At 48.1% G+C, this 17,336-nt stretch overlaps 6 protein-coding genes across 6 annotated transcripts; 3 read left to right on the top strand and 3 right to left on the bottom strand.

Annotated features, from left to right (window-relative positions):
- Positions 1 to 4,085: 4,085 nt before the first annotated feature.
- H6S33_005913 (uncharacterized protein) lies at positions 4,086 to 5,133 on the top strand (the record flags this gene model as incomplete). Its single annotated transcript, XM_044837311.1, has 3 exons — positions 4,086 to 4,343; positions 4,530 to 5,047; positions 5,097 to 5,133. 3 exons carry the CDS (start codon positions 4,086 to 4,088, stop codon positions 5,131 to 5,133), a joined length of 813 nt encoding a protein of 270 aa, XP_044699222.1.
- Positions 5,134 to 5,737: 604 nt separating this feature from the next.
- Positions 5,738 to 8,691, bottom strand: H6S33_005912 (uncharacterized protein; the record flags this gene model as incomplete). The annotated part of the gene is made up of 6 exons (XM_044837310.1): positions 5,738 to 6,078; positions 6,143 to 6,394; positions 6,461 to 6,486; positions 6,600 to 6,850; positions 8,183 to 8,461; positions 8,518 to 8,691. The coding sequence occupies 6 exons, from the start codon at positions 8,689 to 8,691 to the stop codon at positions 5,738 to 5,740; spliced, it is 1,323 nt and encodes a 440-aa protein (XP_044699221.1).
- An 875-nt stretch (positions 8,692 to 9,566) lies between these two features.
- Positions 9,567 to 10,615, top strand: H6S33_005911 (uncharacterized protein; the record flags this gene model as incomplete). Its single annotated transcript, XM_044837309.1, has 5 exons — positions 9,567 to 9,858; positions 9,927 to 10,050; positions 10,110 to 10,334; positions 10,383 to 10,484; positions 10,546 to 10,615. The coding sequence occupies 5 exons, from the start codon at positions 9,567 to 9,569 to the stop codon at positions 10,613 to 10,615; spliced, it is 813 nt and encodes a 270-aa protein (XP_044699220.1).
- Positions 10,616 to 10,843: 228 nt separating this feature from the next.
- Positions 10,844 to 12,266, bottom strand: H6S33_005910 (uncharacterized protein; the record flags this gene model as incomplete). The annotated part of the gene is made up of 6 exons (XM_044837308.1): positions 10,844 to 11,052; positions 11,105 to 11,759; positions 11,833 to 11,928; positions 11,994 to 12,062; positions 12,131 to 12,171; positions 12,236 to 12,266. 6 exons carry the CDS (start codon positions 12,264 to 12,266, stop codon positions 10,844 to 10,846), a joined length of 1,101 nt encoding a protein of 366 aa, XP_044699219.1.
- A 553-nt stretch (positions 12,267 to 12,819) lies between these two features.
- On the bottom strand, positions 12,820 to 15,088 carry H6S33_005909 (uncharacterized protein; the record flags this gene model as incomplete). The annotated part of the gene is made up of 3 exons (XM_044837307.1): positions 12,820 to 13,325; positions 13,386 to 14,700; positions 14,768 to 15,088. 3 exons carry the CDS (start codon positions 15,086 to 15,088, stop codon positions 12,820 to 12,822), a joined length of 2,142 nt encoding a protein of 713 aa, XP_044699218.1.
- A 557-nt stretch (positions 15,089 to 15,645) lies between these two features.
- Positions 15,646 to 17,233, top strand: H6S33_005908 (uncharacterized protein; the record flags this gene model as incomplete). The annotated part of the gene is made up of 4 exons (XM_044837306.1): positions 15,646 to 16,193; positions 16,290 to 16,429; positions 16,484 to 17,078; positions 17,137 to 17,233. The coding sequence occupies 4 exons, from the start codon at positions 15,646 to 15,648 to the stop codon at positions 17,231 to 17,233; spliced, it is 1,380 nt and encodes a 459-aa protein (XP_044699217.1).
- Between the last annotated feature and the right edge of the window lie 103 nt (positions 17,234 to 17,336).

The following is a 17,336-nucleotide window of genomic DNA, read 5'->3' as shown; positions in this document are numbered from 1 at the left end:
CATAAGAGCCTAGCCCGCCCTCCGAAGTTACACGGCGGTTCACGATACCTCAAAAGCCATATCTTTATTTCGACCTTGAAAGTTGAGAAAATCCTTGCCATTCTCTGCATCTCACCCGCGTCTGTCAGTAGGATGCGCTGTCTTCTGCTTGCCCCAAATTGTGTTCCTCGGGCCCTCCTGGCTGTAACTTGACAGCTTCATTCCGTTTTAGCTTACCAGTATCCAATCAACTCCAGCCCGACCTGACGACTAAACTTGTTTTTCTTTAAACACCTACCCGCTTTTTCTTTTCTATTTGGGATAGGCATAACGTTCTGAGCTTTCATTTCAAAACTGTAGAGGGTCTTTCTGGGGCTCCGGCGGTTCACCCAATGTTTGCCGTTTTCACTTCCGTTGTTTCGAGATTCTGGTGACAGCATCGATCAAAGATCCGGAATAGGTAAATTGAAGGACGATCCCGTACATATATCAACCAATTGATTTATGTACATACATGACGGCCCGCCTATGCTTTGCTTTGCTTTGCTCTGATATTCAAGGTTGCACACGTGATATTCCACTACCGCACCAACAGGAATAGGATCGCCCTTTTTTCTCACCGCCAAAAGCTCCCCCTCATAACATACTGAGTACATAACTACAATTAGAACCTACGCCACAATTTTAATATCCCGGGACAAATATTAGGAATACTCTACTATCGACCCCCACGCAAAGAAAAAAGGGAGTTGGAAACTTGCTGTGGTGGTGACTTCGGCGATGATGTCACTGTTGATGTGAAAATGAACGCGCTTCTACTCCTCCCGCATGGGGAGTATGTATTTACAGTATAATTTTGAGTATGGGGTCGGCCAAAACGTGCTATGTATTGGCCTTAAATCACTGCCTGCCAGGAGATAGGATCCACCGTTAACCCGTGAGTGTAGGTACAACATACATAACTGCTCCACATGTATGTATCTCCTCAACAGAACAGAGGTACATATCAATTTCTCAGAGTTTTACTGACTCCCCAGCATTGCAAAGACACAACATATCTACCCGGAGATCGCAAAGGTCACCACATCTTGGAGATCAACACTGCTACACTGACGTCTGCCTCATAAATAGGATCGGCACTTTGACTGCCGTGTTTCCTTTGGCAGTGCCAACCAAACTAGGTACCTATTCACCCTGTTGATCCTTCTCCGTATGTAGAATAGTAGATAGATGTTCCTAAAGTACATGTAGTCCCTTCTTGAGTCGTTCGCCTTGGGCTGAACGCCTCATGAAAATAAGCTCCCCAAATATTTCTTTCCGGGGATGCCTATCGTTTGGTGCACACACGGGATCGTTAACTAGCTGTTAGTGGCTTGATTTGCTTGTTTTTTTTGGTCCCCTGCTCCCCTATTCCTCTGCTCCCTTCTTGCTCACAGAGGCAGCAAGAGCGAATTCACACTAGGGTTTATCGGCTGCTTCGCCGGTTAACGGCAACGCCGAAGTATCTCCTCTACAGGGGGCCGGGGCTGTTGGTACATTGTTTTTTTTGTTTTTGTTAAATATTGATGTTGTGGAGGGCATCAGAGGCTTGATTATTATGCTTGCGTCATAAATTAAAGCTTTTCCGCCTCGGTTCCTGGATCATGACAGCTGGAAAAACCAGGGCTTGGATGTATGTAGGGTGGTGATGATCTACTCAGCTCCTGACGGCCAAAAATACATTGATATTCACTGTATGTACTCTATTGTACCGGCGGCGGCGGATATCGATATTCCTTTAGATGTGCAGAAGGCCGGTTCGTCACGTCTAGCTGGTCTGGACGGTTAGATGTGAGAGATTTTACTCCGCAAAGCTCCCAAACTATGCAAATGCTGCTGCCGCTGCTGCATGGTAACGGGGAATAAGGCGAAGAGTAGGGATTTACCTGGGATTAGGATTCCAAACATCTCTCTCGAGCTCTCAGCTCCCCGGAACGAGGCGCCAAGCCCGGGTACTGAGCCCTATCTACAGTACAATCTCGCTATAAAGATATTTTCTATAAGGATATTCGGCCTATAAGGATATATGTATGATTCAACTTTGGTCCCGACAGGGATTGTGTGGGTGAGCTGGGCACTTCTTATAAGGATAAATCGCCTATAAGGATATTTTTGGATGCAAAATTGTCACATTTCCATATCCTTATAGCGAGATTGTACTGTACTGGTATGCTACGGGCTGGTGATATATTGATGCACAACTGTTTTATAGCTACATGGTTCTCATGGCATGCTTTTTTCTCTTTCTCGGGCAAGCCCTACGTACGTGTCAATCAATGCAAACAGTAACCGGTTCCACAGCTGTGAATCAAAATGGGAAAGGCCGGGGGTAAGGGGGCATAGCAGAGAAGAGAAGATTTGTGTTCGGCGAGCTATATCTTTGCGTGACTTGGCTATGTAACTTGGCCATGTGGAATTATCGATTTTTGCAAAGAAAGCCGCATGCTCAATTACTTACATGTGCATACCGCCAAAACTCGAAAAATTGGCTATCTCCGTCCAGGGATTGCCACTTGAGTGATTGGTTGAATGGCATCGATCTGCACCAGAAGTTTCCCGTACAAGTAATTTTGATCTAGCCAATTTTTCGAGTTATGGCGGTACTCACCTAGCTTGGTAGCCTAGATAGGTAGTACGATACTCACGATACCTACAACCTTACAACAACAGCCAACCTTGCAAGTTGTATGTACCCAGCTGGGTAAACGTGACCTTTAATTTCTTATTCTCACCAAGCCTTTGGAATTTTGCACTGAACAGTAATCCTTGAACCCTGGTACGAGGGAGAAAAAAAAACTATTGCTGCTGCTGCGGTTCCAATGACACACATTGTCGTCGTCGTTGTCGTTGACCTGGAGGAGGAGGAGGAGGAGGAGGGGGGAACTAAAAAATCCCTCGCCCGCGCAGTATCAAAGCTTAACATGATGCACGCATGCATGCGTGCGCGCGGTTGGTACTCATAGTCCATCCCATCCCAGGAAGCAGAAAAAAAAATTCTTTCTAAGACATCCAACAGAAACCCATGGGCCATGAGGAAGTGAATTTCTCTATGATCGAATTCGAAGAGCATGGAAACCCATGGCCCAGGTACCTAGCTAGGGGTTCCCAATGGCTTTTTTGTTTTTTGAGGAGGGGTTCATGGGCACGCGGTCTCCATGTGCCTGACTTTTTTTTTTTTTTATCTTTTACTGATTCACGATGCATTGTCACTTGTGCGTTGGGGTGGTGGAGGTTTTACTGTACTGTAGGTAGTTTCACTGTACCGGCGGAGGTGGGTGGTGGGGGAGGAGGGAGAGGATAGGGATGGGATTCAGTTGAGAGACAGTGAGGAAAAGTAAAAGACATCTCGGATTGTTGCATGAGAGCAGAGTAAATACTAGCAATTCCAAGTTCCAACTCCTGGTGCTGTTCCTGCCGCTAGAGTAGGAGGTTCTCTAGTGTTCCTTTTTCTTTTTTTCAAACATGGGAAAATTCAAAAACCTCCAGAGTCCGCGGCCTGCCTGCCTGCCCGCTGCTCTACATACCTCTACTGTCGTAAGTACTCTGCTAACCTGCCTTGCCACGCCCACGGTAGGAGTTGCCCAGCAGCACACACAAACACAAACGCACGGACCAGCCCGGCGGAAAGTGCCGGTCGCTTATCGACGGTGGCCAGTCCACGCTGGGCCCGATCAGCTTCTCACATGCACCGCGACCGAACGGCAAGCCCCGCGCCGCCGCCGCCGGCTGCTGATTAGATAACGGAGATATTATCATCGGGGGAGTGAGGATTTGCTTCTTCTGCTGCGATGATGCTTCGATGAAACGAAACACGACAGAGTAACGCAACAGCTGTTTAATTGTGCTCGATCCTGGGCTGCTTCCTTTTTCTTGTAATACCTACTTTCCACTCACTCGGCCTGCATATCCTGTCCTATTGAGTCCCGCGGCACGAGCCAACCAGCTGGGAGCTCGTGGGAGAGCTGTTCCTTGCTTGCACTGTCCACACCGCCCCTCCACCGAGAGAAGTGAAGAAAAGAAAGGGCACATAACATACAAAGTGAAAGAATTCAAACAAAAGGGAAGGAATGACCACCATGAAGGGGAAAGAAGAACCAGAAGCTACGTCGATACCGAGCGCCGGTCTTCCGTCATATGCATCGTCGGCACAGCTCTACTGCGCGATATGCACAAACGAGATTCTGCCAGCGCCGGGGGTGGTGCCGGGGGTGGTGGCCGAGGAGAAGAAACAGCAATTGGGAGAGGAAGGGGAGGTCCTCCCGAGGATGAGCAGGAGCACAATGCGGGAGTGCTGTGGGAGGGCCGTCTGTGGCGATTGCGTCGATGTATGATTCCTATGCTCTTTTGTTTCTTTTTTCTTTCTTTGCTTTGCTTTCGTTCTTGCCGTTTGCGAGATCTACCCGTTGGAGGTGGATCGTGATCTCATCACATTCCAGCTGATACTCTGCATAAAAATAAATATAAAAATAAATAAAAAAAACCAATGATCTAACGTCCACTCCCCCTCAAAGGCAAACCCCCGCTTCGCCGCCTATTGCCCCTTCTGCCAATCCCTCCCCGCCAAAGCCAAAGTCGAAGCCGCGCCAACCACCACCAGCTTCCGCCCCCTCCCCCCACCCTATACCCCCACCCCCGCCTCCGACCCGCCTCCACCGCCGCCCTCCTACCCCAGCGGCAGCGGTAGAAGCAGCGGGGCAGTCGTCCACCACTACATCCGCCCCACCGACAGCCTCCTCTCCATCTCCGTCCTCTACAACCTCCCCGCGCAGACGCTCCGCCTGCATAACCGGCTGTATAGCGACCACCTCCTGCACGCGCGGCGGACCCTCGAGATCCCGCATCCGTACTCCGGGCCGTCGCTGTCGCACCCGCCGACGGAGGAGGAGGCCGCGGAGGAGGCAAGAAAGTCGGCGGTGAAGCGCTTTCAGGTGCGCACGAAGTGTACGGACTGGGAGGCGGCGGAGGTGTATTTGAAGGAGGCGGGGTGGGACGAGGCGGCGGCGCTGAGGAGGTGGGAGGCCGACGAGAGGTGGGTGAGGGAGAATCCGATGGTGGAGAGGCGCGTTGGGAAGGGGAAGGGGAAAGAGGTGGGGGTTGAGGGCTTTTGGGTATTAGGTTTTTTTTTATTTTTTATGGGTTTTTCTGGTAGGGCTGTAGTTGGTTGTAGTTAGGGACGCATTTTGGGGTTAGAGCTATCATTACCGTCAGGGTCCAGGTTGGGGCTAGTGCGCGGGTTCCTTATCGTTTTGCAGCATGTGCGACTGCGGCGGATAAACAGATGATGTACGCGATGTATATTAGTAGAGCACTCACTGTACTTCAAGTAGAGTACTTACATGTATGTAGCTAGCTACTCTGGCATTTGCCCGTCCTACATTAGCATCTTCACTGTTACCTAGATCTACATACACTCTAGATACTACATCATGTCATTGCACTGCACTGCGCTGTCTCAAACCACGACAGCTCACTCGCCCAAGCTTTTTTTTAGTTAACTAGCTCTGCATTCTATTCTGCCTAAAAGGCCCTTTTGTGCAAACTGCCAGACAGAACCCAATCCCAACTAAATCCTCTAGACTCCGGAAATACGAAAAACAAGGGTATACAGCGAATGAGAACGAACCGTGAGCAATGATAACTCTCACAGCTAGGTACGTAACTAAACTAACTACCTAGTTTTGTCTTACAAAAACAACAACAACGACCCCCAAAACCAAAATTAGATCTTGGCCTCGACTTCCTTGATATTATCCTCCATCCTCCCGGGCGTGGGTACCGTTCCCGGGCCCCCGAAATCCGGCGGGGTCCTGATGACATCAAAGTCCCACGCCTCGTCCCCGGAGAACCACCAATTCCTCTCCTCGCCGTCGCGGAGGAAGGAGCAGTCTCCGTTGACGAGAATGTCCCAGCCGCCGCCAACACCGTTGCCGTTGCGCCAGTTGGTGTCGGGGATTGGGTCGTTGTCGGAGGGGTTCGGAAGCAGTGGGGTCACTGGGGGTTTGCGGCGGCGGTAGATTCCGAGTGAGCACGTGCCCGTCTTGACGTCGAGGTTTTGGTCACCTATAGCGCGGGAGTGAGTTTGAAGGAGAGACAAAGACGGGGGGAGCTTGGACGGAGCATGTACCTGTAAGGGCACGACCGGCGGCAATGTTGGTGGCCGCGTGGGTGCACAGGAGGATGCACTTGGGACCTGTACTTTCTTCAGCCCATTGCTTGTCGATCGAGGCGATGATCTTGGCGAGCGCATATGCGGTGCGGTTGTGGATCTCGACGAGCGTCTCCCCCTTGCTGGATGGGATGATGGTAGGGTTGTATGAAACCTGGAGACGGGGGAAGAACTTGTGGAGGAGCTCAGGTGAAGCGGGGGAAGGATGATCTAGTTATGTGCTTTGTTAGAGCTTTGTCACACGCGCAAAAAAGCAAATATGGAGAGAGGACGAACCGAAGCGGGCTGTTCCATACCATTCCCTAAACAAACAAAAAGTAGGTAGTAGACCCCACGCAATTAGCTAAGGTCTGAGGCCTTCTATTGGAGCTCGCAAACTGCGGGTGCCACCATAAATTGCGGTGCAAAAACATACCCAATGCCATTTTCAGCCAGAACTGGGAGGTTGAGCAAGTCAGAGATCGGGGTGATGGTCTGAAGACACCGGTAGAAAGGACTGCTGTATATCCTGTCGATCTTGGGGTCTAGTTTGACCAGGTGAGCAGCAAGTTCCTTTGCTTGGTCTTCTCCATGGGAGGCGAGTGGGGGGTCTGATGGAATGCCGGTGGGAGAGGTGATGGTCGCAGTGTATTTCCCTTGGTTATCAGTGACCCAGTTGCTGCGGAACTGTGTTTTTTGATAAGTAAGAGTTTCTGGTTTCTTTGAGGTTCGAGATTAATGGAGGTACAAACACCATGCCTAGTGAGATAGATAGTCTCAAGCATCTTGGATTTTATTTTCTGGAAAAAAGAATAGTTTGATGGAGGAGCTGGTGAAGGTGAGGTTTGCTAAAATAGATGTGTGAAGCTGGCTGATTCACGATTTCAAGAAATGAGTAGAACTGAAGGTTTAATTTGGTTGCTGCCAGCGAATACCCCACGCTTTAAAGGCCCTAGCCCTAACTTACCTAGCCCTTGGCGCACAAGGCCTGGGAAGCGTGGGTTTTTAGAACAAACGAGAAATAAGACCAAAGACCAGTTTCTGCAAGTACAAAGCGCGGCAGACTTGTATGGTATCGTGCAGAAGAGTTAAATCACTTGTTCAAAGAATTTTTTAGATGCAATGAGCCTGTGAAACAGATGTCCAAAACTTGCTTTTCTCAGTTTCTCAGTTACTCTACACATTCGTCATCACTTGATATCATGCATTCGCTCAAAGAGAACCTGTCCGGCCTGTACCTTGCGTTCGGGGTGACTGCAGGGGTGCCTACAATCATTAGAACCTGTAGTAATATCATTATTAATGCTCTCGGAGGTTACTAGCATACCATTACCATCGTAGTACTAGAAAATTGGTTTTGTTGGTATGGAACTACGTCTTCGTCCAGGCTTGGTTCGACATCACCTGGAAAGTCAATGATACGCTTTCAATATGGTTCAAAGGTTGCTTACTGTAGTATCGGTACAGATACTCAACCACCACTGGCATCCATATAAGAAGAGCAATTATTTGTCCAAACCCCCAATTATCATCCAAGAAATCCAATCCTAGGTATTTTGCCATTTCTTTCTGCTCCATGCGTACTCGAAGTATGAACCAGATCTGGCTGAACGCTATCAGCGGAAGGATTGCAAAATAAAAAAAGCCCCGAGCCTTTTTGTGGTAAGGTGCATGATATCTTAGGAGCACCTTCTTTGTCATGGCCGTTGATTTGTATAAGAGGACGAGGGATAATAACGACGATCCGGTAAAATAAATGATAGCTGACACCTTTCGTTCGTAATTCGAGAGCGTTCTCTCTGGCTGGCGACATCTTGTCTGAAGGGCATCCAGTTCAGGTTGCGAGACAACCGTTCCGACGGGCTCGGGCGCGGAAAAGGCATAGACCCGTGATAGGAATATGTATAGGTGAAACAATCCGCACAAAGAGACGAATAATACATTCAAACCTCGCCGTTTGAGAAAGGTATCTGGCACCGAGAATTGATAGAACAAGGGAACGAATATGAGAAGGCTGACGCTCCAGCCAATCTCAATCTCGTGGCCACTTATGATCGTCATGTTCTTAATTCCTCCGCCAAAGTCCTTCCTCGCATGAAATATCACAGTAACGAGTTGGATCGAGGCACTGAAAAAGATCGAACAGCTCTGGTACGTTTCTAGAGCTCCCTTGACATAGGTGATGTGTTTCGTCCACCTTCTAGACCGAGAACTAGGCGGATTTTCCAGGAAGTATGTAAAGATAACGGCGGTCAAGACAAACCCGATAACATTCTGTGCGAAGTAGCCGATCAACACCTAAGATCTGTTAATTCTCCCAAGCCTGGTCTTATCCTGATTGTCTTTGCACTCACTCCGACGCCTGATATATCGGCATTTCCACTCCCGCCGAACAAGGCTCCGCAGACTTCCTTCGCGCAGAGGTCAATAGTTTCGTTCCAGTTTTCACTAGCCTCTCGCACGCTTTGGAAGTACACTTGATCATCTCGTCTGTTGGCAAACTCTGCGCAATTGATAGTGCTGTTCATGGCTTGGGCAGCATCCTAAGCTGTTGGTTCAATGTTGTGGTGCTTCTTGACTATATATATCACGATCCTTTGTGACACAAGACCAAGACATTTCCTTCAGCCTCACCATTCGCCAGAGTTTATATACCTTTATAGAAGCTTTTAGAATTCCAAACAATTAATCAGTTTCCATATGAGCAAAACCTGATCCGGATCCTCAATACGATGCTGATAAGGTCGTGTAGGTAAAATCTTAATATATGGGCTATCTCCAAAAGATATTCGATCTACTGATATTAACTAGCTGGGAGTACATGGAGCTCCCTTATGCTATATTAGCTGTAGGATATATGAGAGAGAAATAATCCCTATATAGCGTTTTATAACAAGCATTTAGCGGACCGAGTGATTAATTATGATTGAATTATAGTATCCTATTAAGTAGAGTTCATTTCTCGATTGTAGGTGGTATATGATAGATGTGCTCATATTCTTGATATGATGTAGTGTGATTAACCTTTTGTTATGTCCTCTTGTAAATTAATGATTTTTGGCGGTTTATCGATCTCCGGGAGCTTTAGTTGAGGCCTACCGGATTAGGATTTGAAATTGTGTCTGGAGTTTCACAATCATGTCATTAAACGACATTATAAGCTATGCTAGTTACCATTGGCCTAAAGACACATGCCGATTAATGTAGTGCTAGTCCTAAGAGAACTGCTAGGAGCTGGAGAGCTTTAAATCAGAGCTTTGAGCTGATTTACCCGGACTTCGCGTGAGGCACCATCAATTCATGCATTCAGTAGATCACGCACGTGATCCTATTCACGTCTTTAATATTAGTAGGTGCTTCGACCTCCCCCCTCAACGCGTCTCCCCAGAATTTGGTAGCAACAATGCCGCCCAGGATCCGCGAACACAACCCCCATTATGGGGGCCGTCAGAGTCCTATCAGTAATAGAAACTCGCCATCGCCAATTCTGACCGAGGATGACGATGGGGACGAAGACACAATCTCACAGGAGGATGAGGATGATGAAGACGAAGATGAGGATGAAGAGGAAGACGAGGATGAGGATGAGGATGAGGATGAGGATGAGGATGAGGATGAGGATGAGGATGAGGATGAGGATGAGGAGGATGAGGAAGACGATGACGACGAACAAGAAACCACCGGTGGAAGCAGCAGTTAGATTCCCATCCTGTTGTATGCTGGGCACCCTGGCGTAAGACTAATATTTGTGGAGTCATCACAGTGCCTGAGGCATCACTGGAGGGGTTGAAGGAGATCGGGAACCTTGCCTCTTGGACTGTCTCTACTGCCAAGCCTGGAAATGGCGTGGAACAACTGAGAGATGAGGATACAAATCTCTTCTGGCAGCAAGTCTTATCATACAATGCTTTTATTTTGTTACAGTTGACTAATTCTGATATAACAGGTCAGATGGCCCTCAACCACATATGATTAATATTCACTTCGCTAAACGAGTATTCGTTAAGCGTATCCGGATGTTCCTCGATTTTGAGAATGATGAGTCGTACACCCCGACAAAAATCTCAATCATGTCCGGAACCGGATATCATGATTTGCAAGAAGTCACCACTATGAACTTTGAACAGCCGAGTGGCTGGATCGACGTTCCTTTAGAAGGTGTTCATAAGGAGTACGTCTCATACATTTTACTTATGGAGTTTGAATTGACTTTCTTTAGTGGACAACTTCGAACTTTCCTTATTCAGGTTTGCATTCATGCGAACCATCAAAATGGAAAAGATACCCATGTTCGCGGGCTGCAGATATTCTCTCTGGAACCGTAAGTCCACCACCAAATACATATGATTTAGTATTAAACTAAGGAACTACATGTACTCTAGTCCAAGCGTCGACCAGGAGGAAATTCCTTTTATGTCAGGTAAAATGATATCAGAGTTAGAATTGAGATAGTCGGCAAATTATGGCATAAGGCGTTTCGGAGAAAACATCATATCACAGGCGTTAGAACAATTGCACTGTTTTTCTTGGCTTCAATGCATTTGAGCACCCACATATAATTAAACCTTTCCTAATATATCAAAACTTTTTAGATGCTTTTATTTTATTTTTTTGCTTTGAACAAATGGCGAGTCAAATGACTACAGTCCGTAAATAAACCGAATAATCACCATTTATCACTCATGCCTTCAAAATCTCGGCAAGAACCTCGGCGATCTTGTCACCGACCTCAGCAGTGGTGGCCTTTCCACCGATGTCGCCAGTGCTGACGCCCATGTCAAGGACCTTGCGCACAGCATCTTCGATGGCTACAGCCTCCTTGGGGAGGTTTAGGGAATACCTGAGCATCATGGCACATGACAGAATAGCGGCAACAGGGTTGACAATCCCTATCAAAAGTAAGTAATTATCCGTGGTAATCAAAGAGACCAAATAGCCTACCTTTACCAGCGATATCTGGAGCAGATCCGTGAATAGGCTCGTAGATACCATTAACCTTAGTCGTACCATCCGGGATGCCCGACAAACTTGCACTAGGCAAGAGTCCCAAACTTCCTGGAATGACACTGGCCTCGTCACTGATGATGTCTCCAAACAAGTTACTCGTAACAATAATTCCGTTCAGCGCGCGGGGGTTCTTGACCATCAACATAGCCGCAGAGTCAATCAACTGGTGGCCGTACTTGATGGTCGGGAACTCCTTGGTCATAACATCGTCGACGGTTTTTCTCCACAAGCGAGAGGTAGCAAGGACATTCGCCTTGTCCAAACTCCACACAGGGAGCGGGGGGTTGTGTTGCATAGCTAGGTGACCAGCTAAGCGGGTGATACGCTCAACCTCGTGACGGTGGTAAGGCTCAATGTCGTAGGCGTAACCATCACCGTCATCCTCTTTGCGGTCACCGAAGTAGATTCCTCCGGTTAGTTCACGGATGATGTTGAAGTCGACACCGCGGCAGACAGACTCCTTGAGCGGTGAGAATTGGATCAGCGATTCGGCTGCGAAGTTGCAAGGACGGAGGTTGCCGAAGGTGCCCATTTCCTTGCGGAGCTTCAAGAGACCCTGCTCAGGGCGAACAGCGCCGGTTCCCCATTTCTGCGAATTAGGGAATTGGTCAGCACTCGTAGATTGGTAGGGTGTAAGGCTATTGGGGTGGAAAGGAACATACGGGTCCACCGACAGCGCCCAAGAGGACGGCATCGGCTGCTTTAGCGGCAGAGAGAGCTTCATCCCCGAGGGCGGTGCCAATCGCATCAATTGAAGCCTAGTTATACGTACAATTAATACCCTAATTCCTTAGGCCAGTTGGGAAAAAGGAATTAAACCTACACCACCCAACAAGTGAGGCTGAAAGTCGAATTCAATATCAGGGTTGCTAGCGGCAACAACTTTGAGAGCCTATATTTTCATAAAGATTATTAACTTTCAACGTTATAATTTTAGTGCCTAATTGAGTTTTGGTTGACCTTGATAGCCTCCTTGGTGACCTCCGGACCACAGTGGTCACCTGCATGAACGATCTTATATCAGCACAAGGTGGGCGCGCATGTAAGATGGGTGCTGGCACGTACCCTCGAAAACAACAATCTTGTAGCTAGGCATATCTATCGAGTAAATATATGAAGATTCGTCAAAATGACAACTTTGAGTTTTGGCGGGGCTGGACCTTAGTGGGGTTGATGGGAGCAACATTATCGTTGAGGGGTTGTTTCTTGGCATTGCAGAGCCTCCACTTTGTTTCTCCGAGATTGGTGGGGAATGGGATGTGGGGTTCTAGCGTGGATCATGTATTGTCACTCTACTAGTACATACGTGAGAACACAATACACTCCCGGCATTTGTTCTACCAATTCAAACTATGTATGTACATATGTAACCGCAAAAAATGAAGAAATTCATATTCAAAATACCGCGCGCAAGTTGGTATTTATCTGCATGTCGCTGACTGCAGTTGCAAAGAAAATCGAGATTCGGACATAAAACCATTTTGCACAGAACCACAAAAGAAAAAGCTATACAATTCAGAACTCCGAACAGTGACAGTGATACAATTAATGAGAGGAGAGGGGCTATAAAAGCACCGCTCCACGCCAGTTGGAATCAACAAACCGCCAAAAAAAAAACAGTAAGACGACAGTACTACCAATTGACCTATTTATAGCAGTCCCCGGATGACCTCCGGTTGAACCTCAACCGCAGGTGCTTGAGGAGCTGCCCCCAAGCCCTCTTGCCCGTCTTCTCCTACTGGTGCGGCAGGTGCCTGGTCTTCAGCAACCGCAGTTTCGGGCTCAGCATTGGCAGCCTCTTGCGCATCCCTTAATTGTTGCGCCTCCCTCTGTCTCGCCTCAACAGCGTCAACATGTCTTTCGTGGAGTCCGGGTATAAGACTCGCCAAGAATATTGTGATGCCTCTTTCTACGCCACGGATCATGTCTCTGACACGATCTTCGCGCCGTGCAACAAGCATTCCGGCAGTTTGAGCGGGTCCAATGGGATTTCCATTGGGATCGCGTGCTAGTGGAGTTTGTGTTGGGTTAGGCTCGAGGTTAGGGCCATCTGCAGCCGCAACTGGATTAGGGTTGAGGTTAGGGTTGGGGGGAGGTGGGTTGATGGCCTCCATTAAAGGGCGGAGGAAATCATTAAAGATACCGGTTTGCCAAACTAAAGTAACATTAACGACTGCATCTGAAAATGTAGAATTGCATTACTGGGTAAACATACTGAAGATTAAGACAGCGATAGATCCCAAGTATAACATCCGTCTCCATCCTCCACTGCCAGTAAATAAGATCACAAATACAGCTAACCTAGCAGCGAGCCAGAAATGAGTAGCACGAGCTCGAACCCCCGCAAGAACATCAGCAAAAGTGATTGGCCTCCTCCCGTGATTCCGAGCATGAGCTTGATGGTGATTTTGATGGTGATTTTGGAATCCGAAGCCTTGCCCAAAAGCAGGGTTCTGGAATATATTGTTTCCATGGACGCCGTGGTTGATATTGTCTGGTATAGGCCAGCGAGGGGCCCGGAGATCTACTGCAGGTAAATCGGCTAATCCCCCTGCGCCCCAGTTGATGTTGAAAGCAGGAAGGGGGGGCGGAGGAGCTGGATATCCTGCACTTCCGGGAGGACCTACCAGCAAGGCAGTAGGAACTCCCGAGGCATCTTGGAGCATGTAAACCAGATTGTTCCCTCCTAGAAAGTTCCTTCCAACCGGTGGTTGAGGTGAAGCGTAAAAATCCTCCAAAAGATTCGGGCCAGTTGCAAAGCTTGCGGTCGTCGGAAGTTGGTTGATTTCTTCTTCTTGTAATTCCAGCAGTGCGCGCCGTCTAACTTCATCTTCAGCTTCCAAAGTATGATTCATTTGCTCAGACGTGGCCGATCTTGTAAGTCCTCCCGAAGACCTAGATGCATTCCCATTCTCACCAGCAAGCGGCGTTGGCACTCCTGTAGAGGGAACCGGGATACCACCTGGTCCATATCTTAGGGCTGGAGTACTTGAGCCAGATCCCGAGGCACCTGTGCCCGGAATCGAGATACCAGTGCTCTGACCTGACACACCCAAGGCGGAACCGGTTGTCTGCCTTGCCGTTACAATTCTCTGGCCCAAAACTTGGTTCGCCCGTGACAAGCTCTCATTCAACCTTTGTCGAGCAGCGTCAAAATCTCGCTGCTGCTGCCGTGCATCTAAAGTACGCTGATGCAATGCCTGTCGCAATTCGTCAATTCCCATCCCCGCGTAATTATCCCCGGTGATAGAAGGTCCGCCATTGCGCGCAAGCACAGAGGTTGTTGTTATACGGGTGGTAGTGGTAACTATCGATGAATTTGGGGTTGGGGTAATGGTAGAGGTTGTAGTACGTGTGGTTGTTGGCCTCCTGTCCGGTGGAGCTGGTGATGATGAGTGCGACAATGGTGAACGAGGGTTTACGAAGAGTGCAGGGTTCGGAAAAGTAGTCGGAGGAGGACTGGGACTTGTGGGGCTATTTATCGAGGGGCGAATGACCAGGTGGAATGTGTATGCGTCTTGGGGTGTATCCTAAGGGCAGTAAAATTAGATGGTCAGAACCAATGCTTAAAAACAGCAATAACGAGGGAGGTCATACTCCAGCGCCCCCATCCTTTCCAGGACCCAGCCCGAGGATGTTCTCAATGACAAGTTGGTCTGTCAGTAACTTTCCCCTGTAAATCAAGCGCTGTAGGTCATTTGCTGGCCGAGAATCCAAGGTAGTTGATATACGACTTTTGAGCTCTCCAATCGTAGATTTTGGCAGCACGCGAAAAGCAAGATCAGTGGGGAAGTTTTCCGCGGGCGAAAGGACTTTAATCAGTATGGACGAAGGGTCTATTGTCTCTGGGGCTAAAGGGCCATTAGGAGTAATTTGAGAACTTGAGGAGGAGGAAGAAGAGGCCTCTTCGTATGACATGATGAATGCGGGTCGTTAGGAAGGAGGAAGGGGGTATGTAGCTGTACGGGGCAGCGAGAAGCTAGGATGAGTGAGAATTATCAGATAGTTGAAGCTAACAGTTAGGTAGATGGCAAAAGATGAGATTTCCAATAGCTATAGCTGGATAGCTGCAGGAAGCGTAAATATATGAGTACAGCAGCCTACTCAGCTTCCCCTTCTTTTCTGTCGTCGAAGGAAAGCACAGCACAATTAGTCAGTTGGTTGTGTTTGGTAGACGTTTCACAACCGCCATCTGTCCTTCTCTTGAAAGATCTTAGTCAACCACAGGCCATGAGCCGCAAGCGCAGGAGATCTAGCCATCCATGGGCAGAATGCAGGTGCGTTAAGCGACATCACGACATCATCATCCCACCCTCCTCACGGAAATACAGACGTCTAACGTCAACTCTCACCCCTCCATTGAGACAACGACTTCAACCTATACATAATCTCAAAATTGTCGTCTACCCAGTAATTACCGGTCGAATAAATTTTTACAAATAATTTTCAGAAGATTTCAATTACCAGTTGCTTCCATGCGACCCTCGCAAACCTGCACAAGATGTTTGACTCGTCTTCGTCCATCGGAGATACTTCTCAGACCTCAATCTCAATTCTCTAGGACATTGTCGTCATCAGCCCTTTCCGGTACACAACGAAATTTGAAAAATGGGGTTCTGCCATCTCTTCAATCGAAGCGCACGTTTCTCTCCATGTTTGGAGGTAAAAAGGATGTTCAGACCTCACCCCTCCCCTCGGAATTAGCCTCTACAAGCGATCATCCGGTATACGAACATACAGATGGCTCACGTATCCTCCTTAAACCGAATAACCTCTTTCACCCTATGGACAAGTCGCCGTCTCCTTCGATGCGTGAACGTGCAGCTGCAATTAAGCGTACCGCATATTGCCCGCACCCCGATCATGCTAGCTCTCTACAGCATGTGAAGTTCACTTGCTCTGACTGCGGTGTCCCCACTTACTGCTCAGAGGAGCATTGGGCCGCGGACTACGAAAACCATATTCTAATCTGTGATGCTCTGAGGGAAGCGAATGAGGACGATCATGATCTTCGCTCTGGCAGGTTCTTTCCCGAGTTTGAATACCCGGGTGAGCAGATGGATGAAGCCCTCATTAACTTCACAAACTGGGATACATTCCTCTATACTCGCGACTTCAGAGCTGTCAATGATCCAAGATCTCTTCGCCAGGTTACTAGGCTTCTAACATACCCTATCACAATCGCGAGTTTCTTGCACGAACTTAGCCCCTACAACCTCCGCCACAGACTGACTATTGAGGGCTTGAAGAGTGTAAGCGGTATATATCATCTTATCTATCTACAAATCCTATGAACACGGCTGATTCCCCAAGCTCTCCGCTACACCCTTCATCCCCCCAAAACTGGTGGTGGAAAAGACATGAAAGGGATTCGCATAACTCCACCACCTGTCCGAATTTTCATGCTCGGTGCTCGTGCTGAGTCCTCTCTTCCCAGAGAAGTCTGGCATCAACTTACCCACATGTTCCCTATATCTACTTTTCATCTTGTTTTCATTGGCCCTGAATCACTCGACGGTCGATCTTCAGAACTCCCGGTCCCTGATCGTACCGACTCCAATCCATTTGGGGCGATCGTTGAACGTGTATCCCATAACATGAAGATCAGCACATTTGTTGAGCACTACCATACTCTTCACGCTACGGGAACCTTTGCGCCATTTGACCCTTACTTTGATTGCTTTGTACTTTTCCACCCGGGGTTGGGACATCCTGGAAGTGCAGCCGAGTGGGAGAACACTTTACCGAAATTGCTGGAGACTAAATGCCCAGTTCTTGTGACAGGATATACAGAGAATGATATGGAAAGGGATGTGAATTGGATCAACGATAAGTGCAAAGGAGAGTTCGATATGTTGTTAGAGCCAGGGGAGAACCGGTTCAAGAGTTTGAGGTGGGATATTAATGAGTAAGTTTTCTATCATTTGGGACTTTTTGAGTACATGCGTGTTGACCAAGATGTTTAGTGCGGACCCAACGGATTTGAGCCAGGGTAATTGGGGCGTATGGAGCTTTAGAGGAAAGAGATACGAGGCTACGAGAAAGGATATAGAGGAAGTGTAGACTTTTCTTCTCATGTAGAGTCAGAAGATTGAGAACAAAGAGCCCCCCCCCTTCTTGTTACTCTCTTCAGGTATATGTTGTTAGCATATCGAGGATGATGTGG

Source organism: Morchella sextelata (assembly GCF_020137385.1).
Source record: "Morchella sextelata strain SCLS chromosome Unknown scls_2, whole genome shotgun sequence".
NCBI classification, from domain to species: domain Eukaryota; kingdom Fungi; phylum Ascomycota; class Pezizomycetes; order Pezizales; family Morchellaceae; genus Morchella; species Morchella sextelata.
This window is presented reverse-complemented; position numbering and strand designations above follow the sequence as displayed.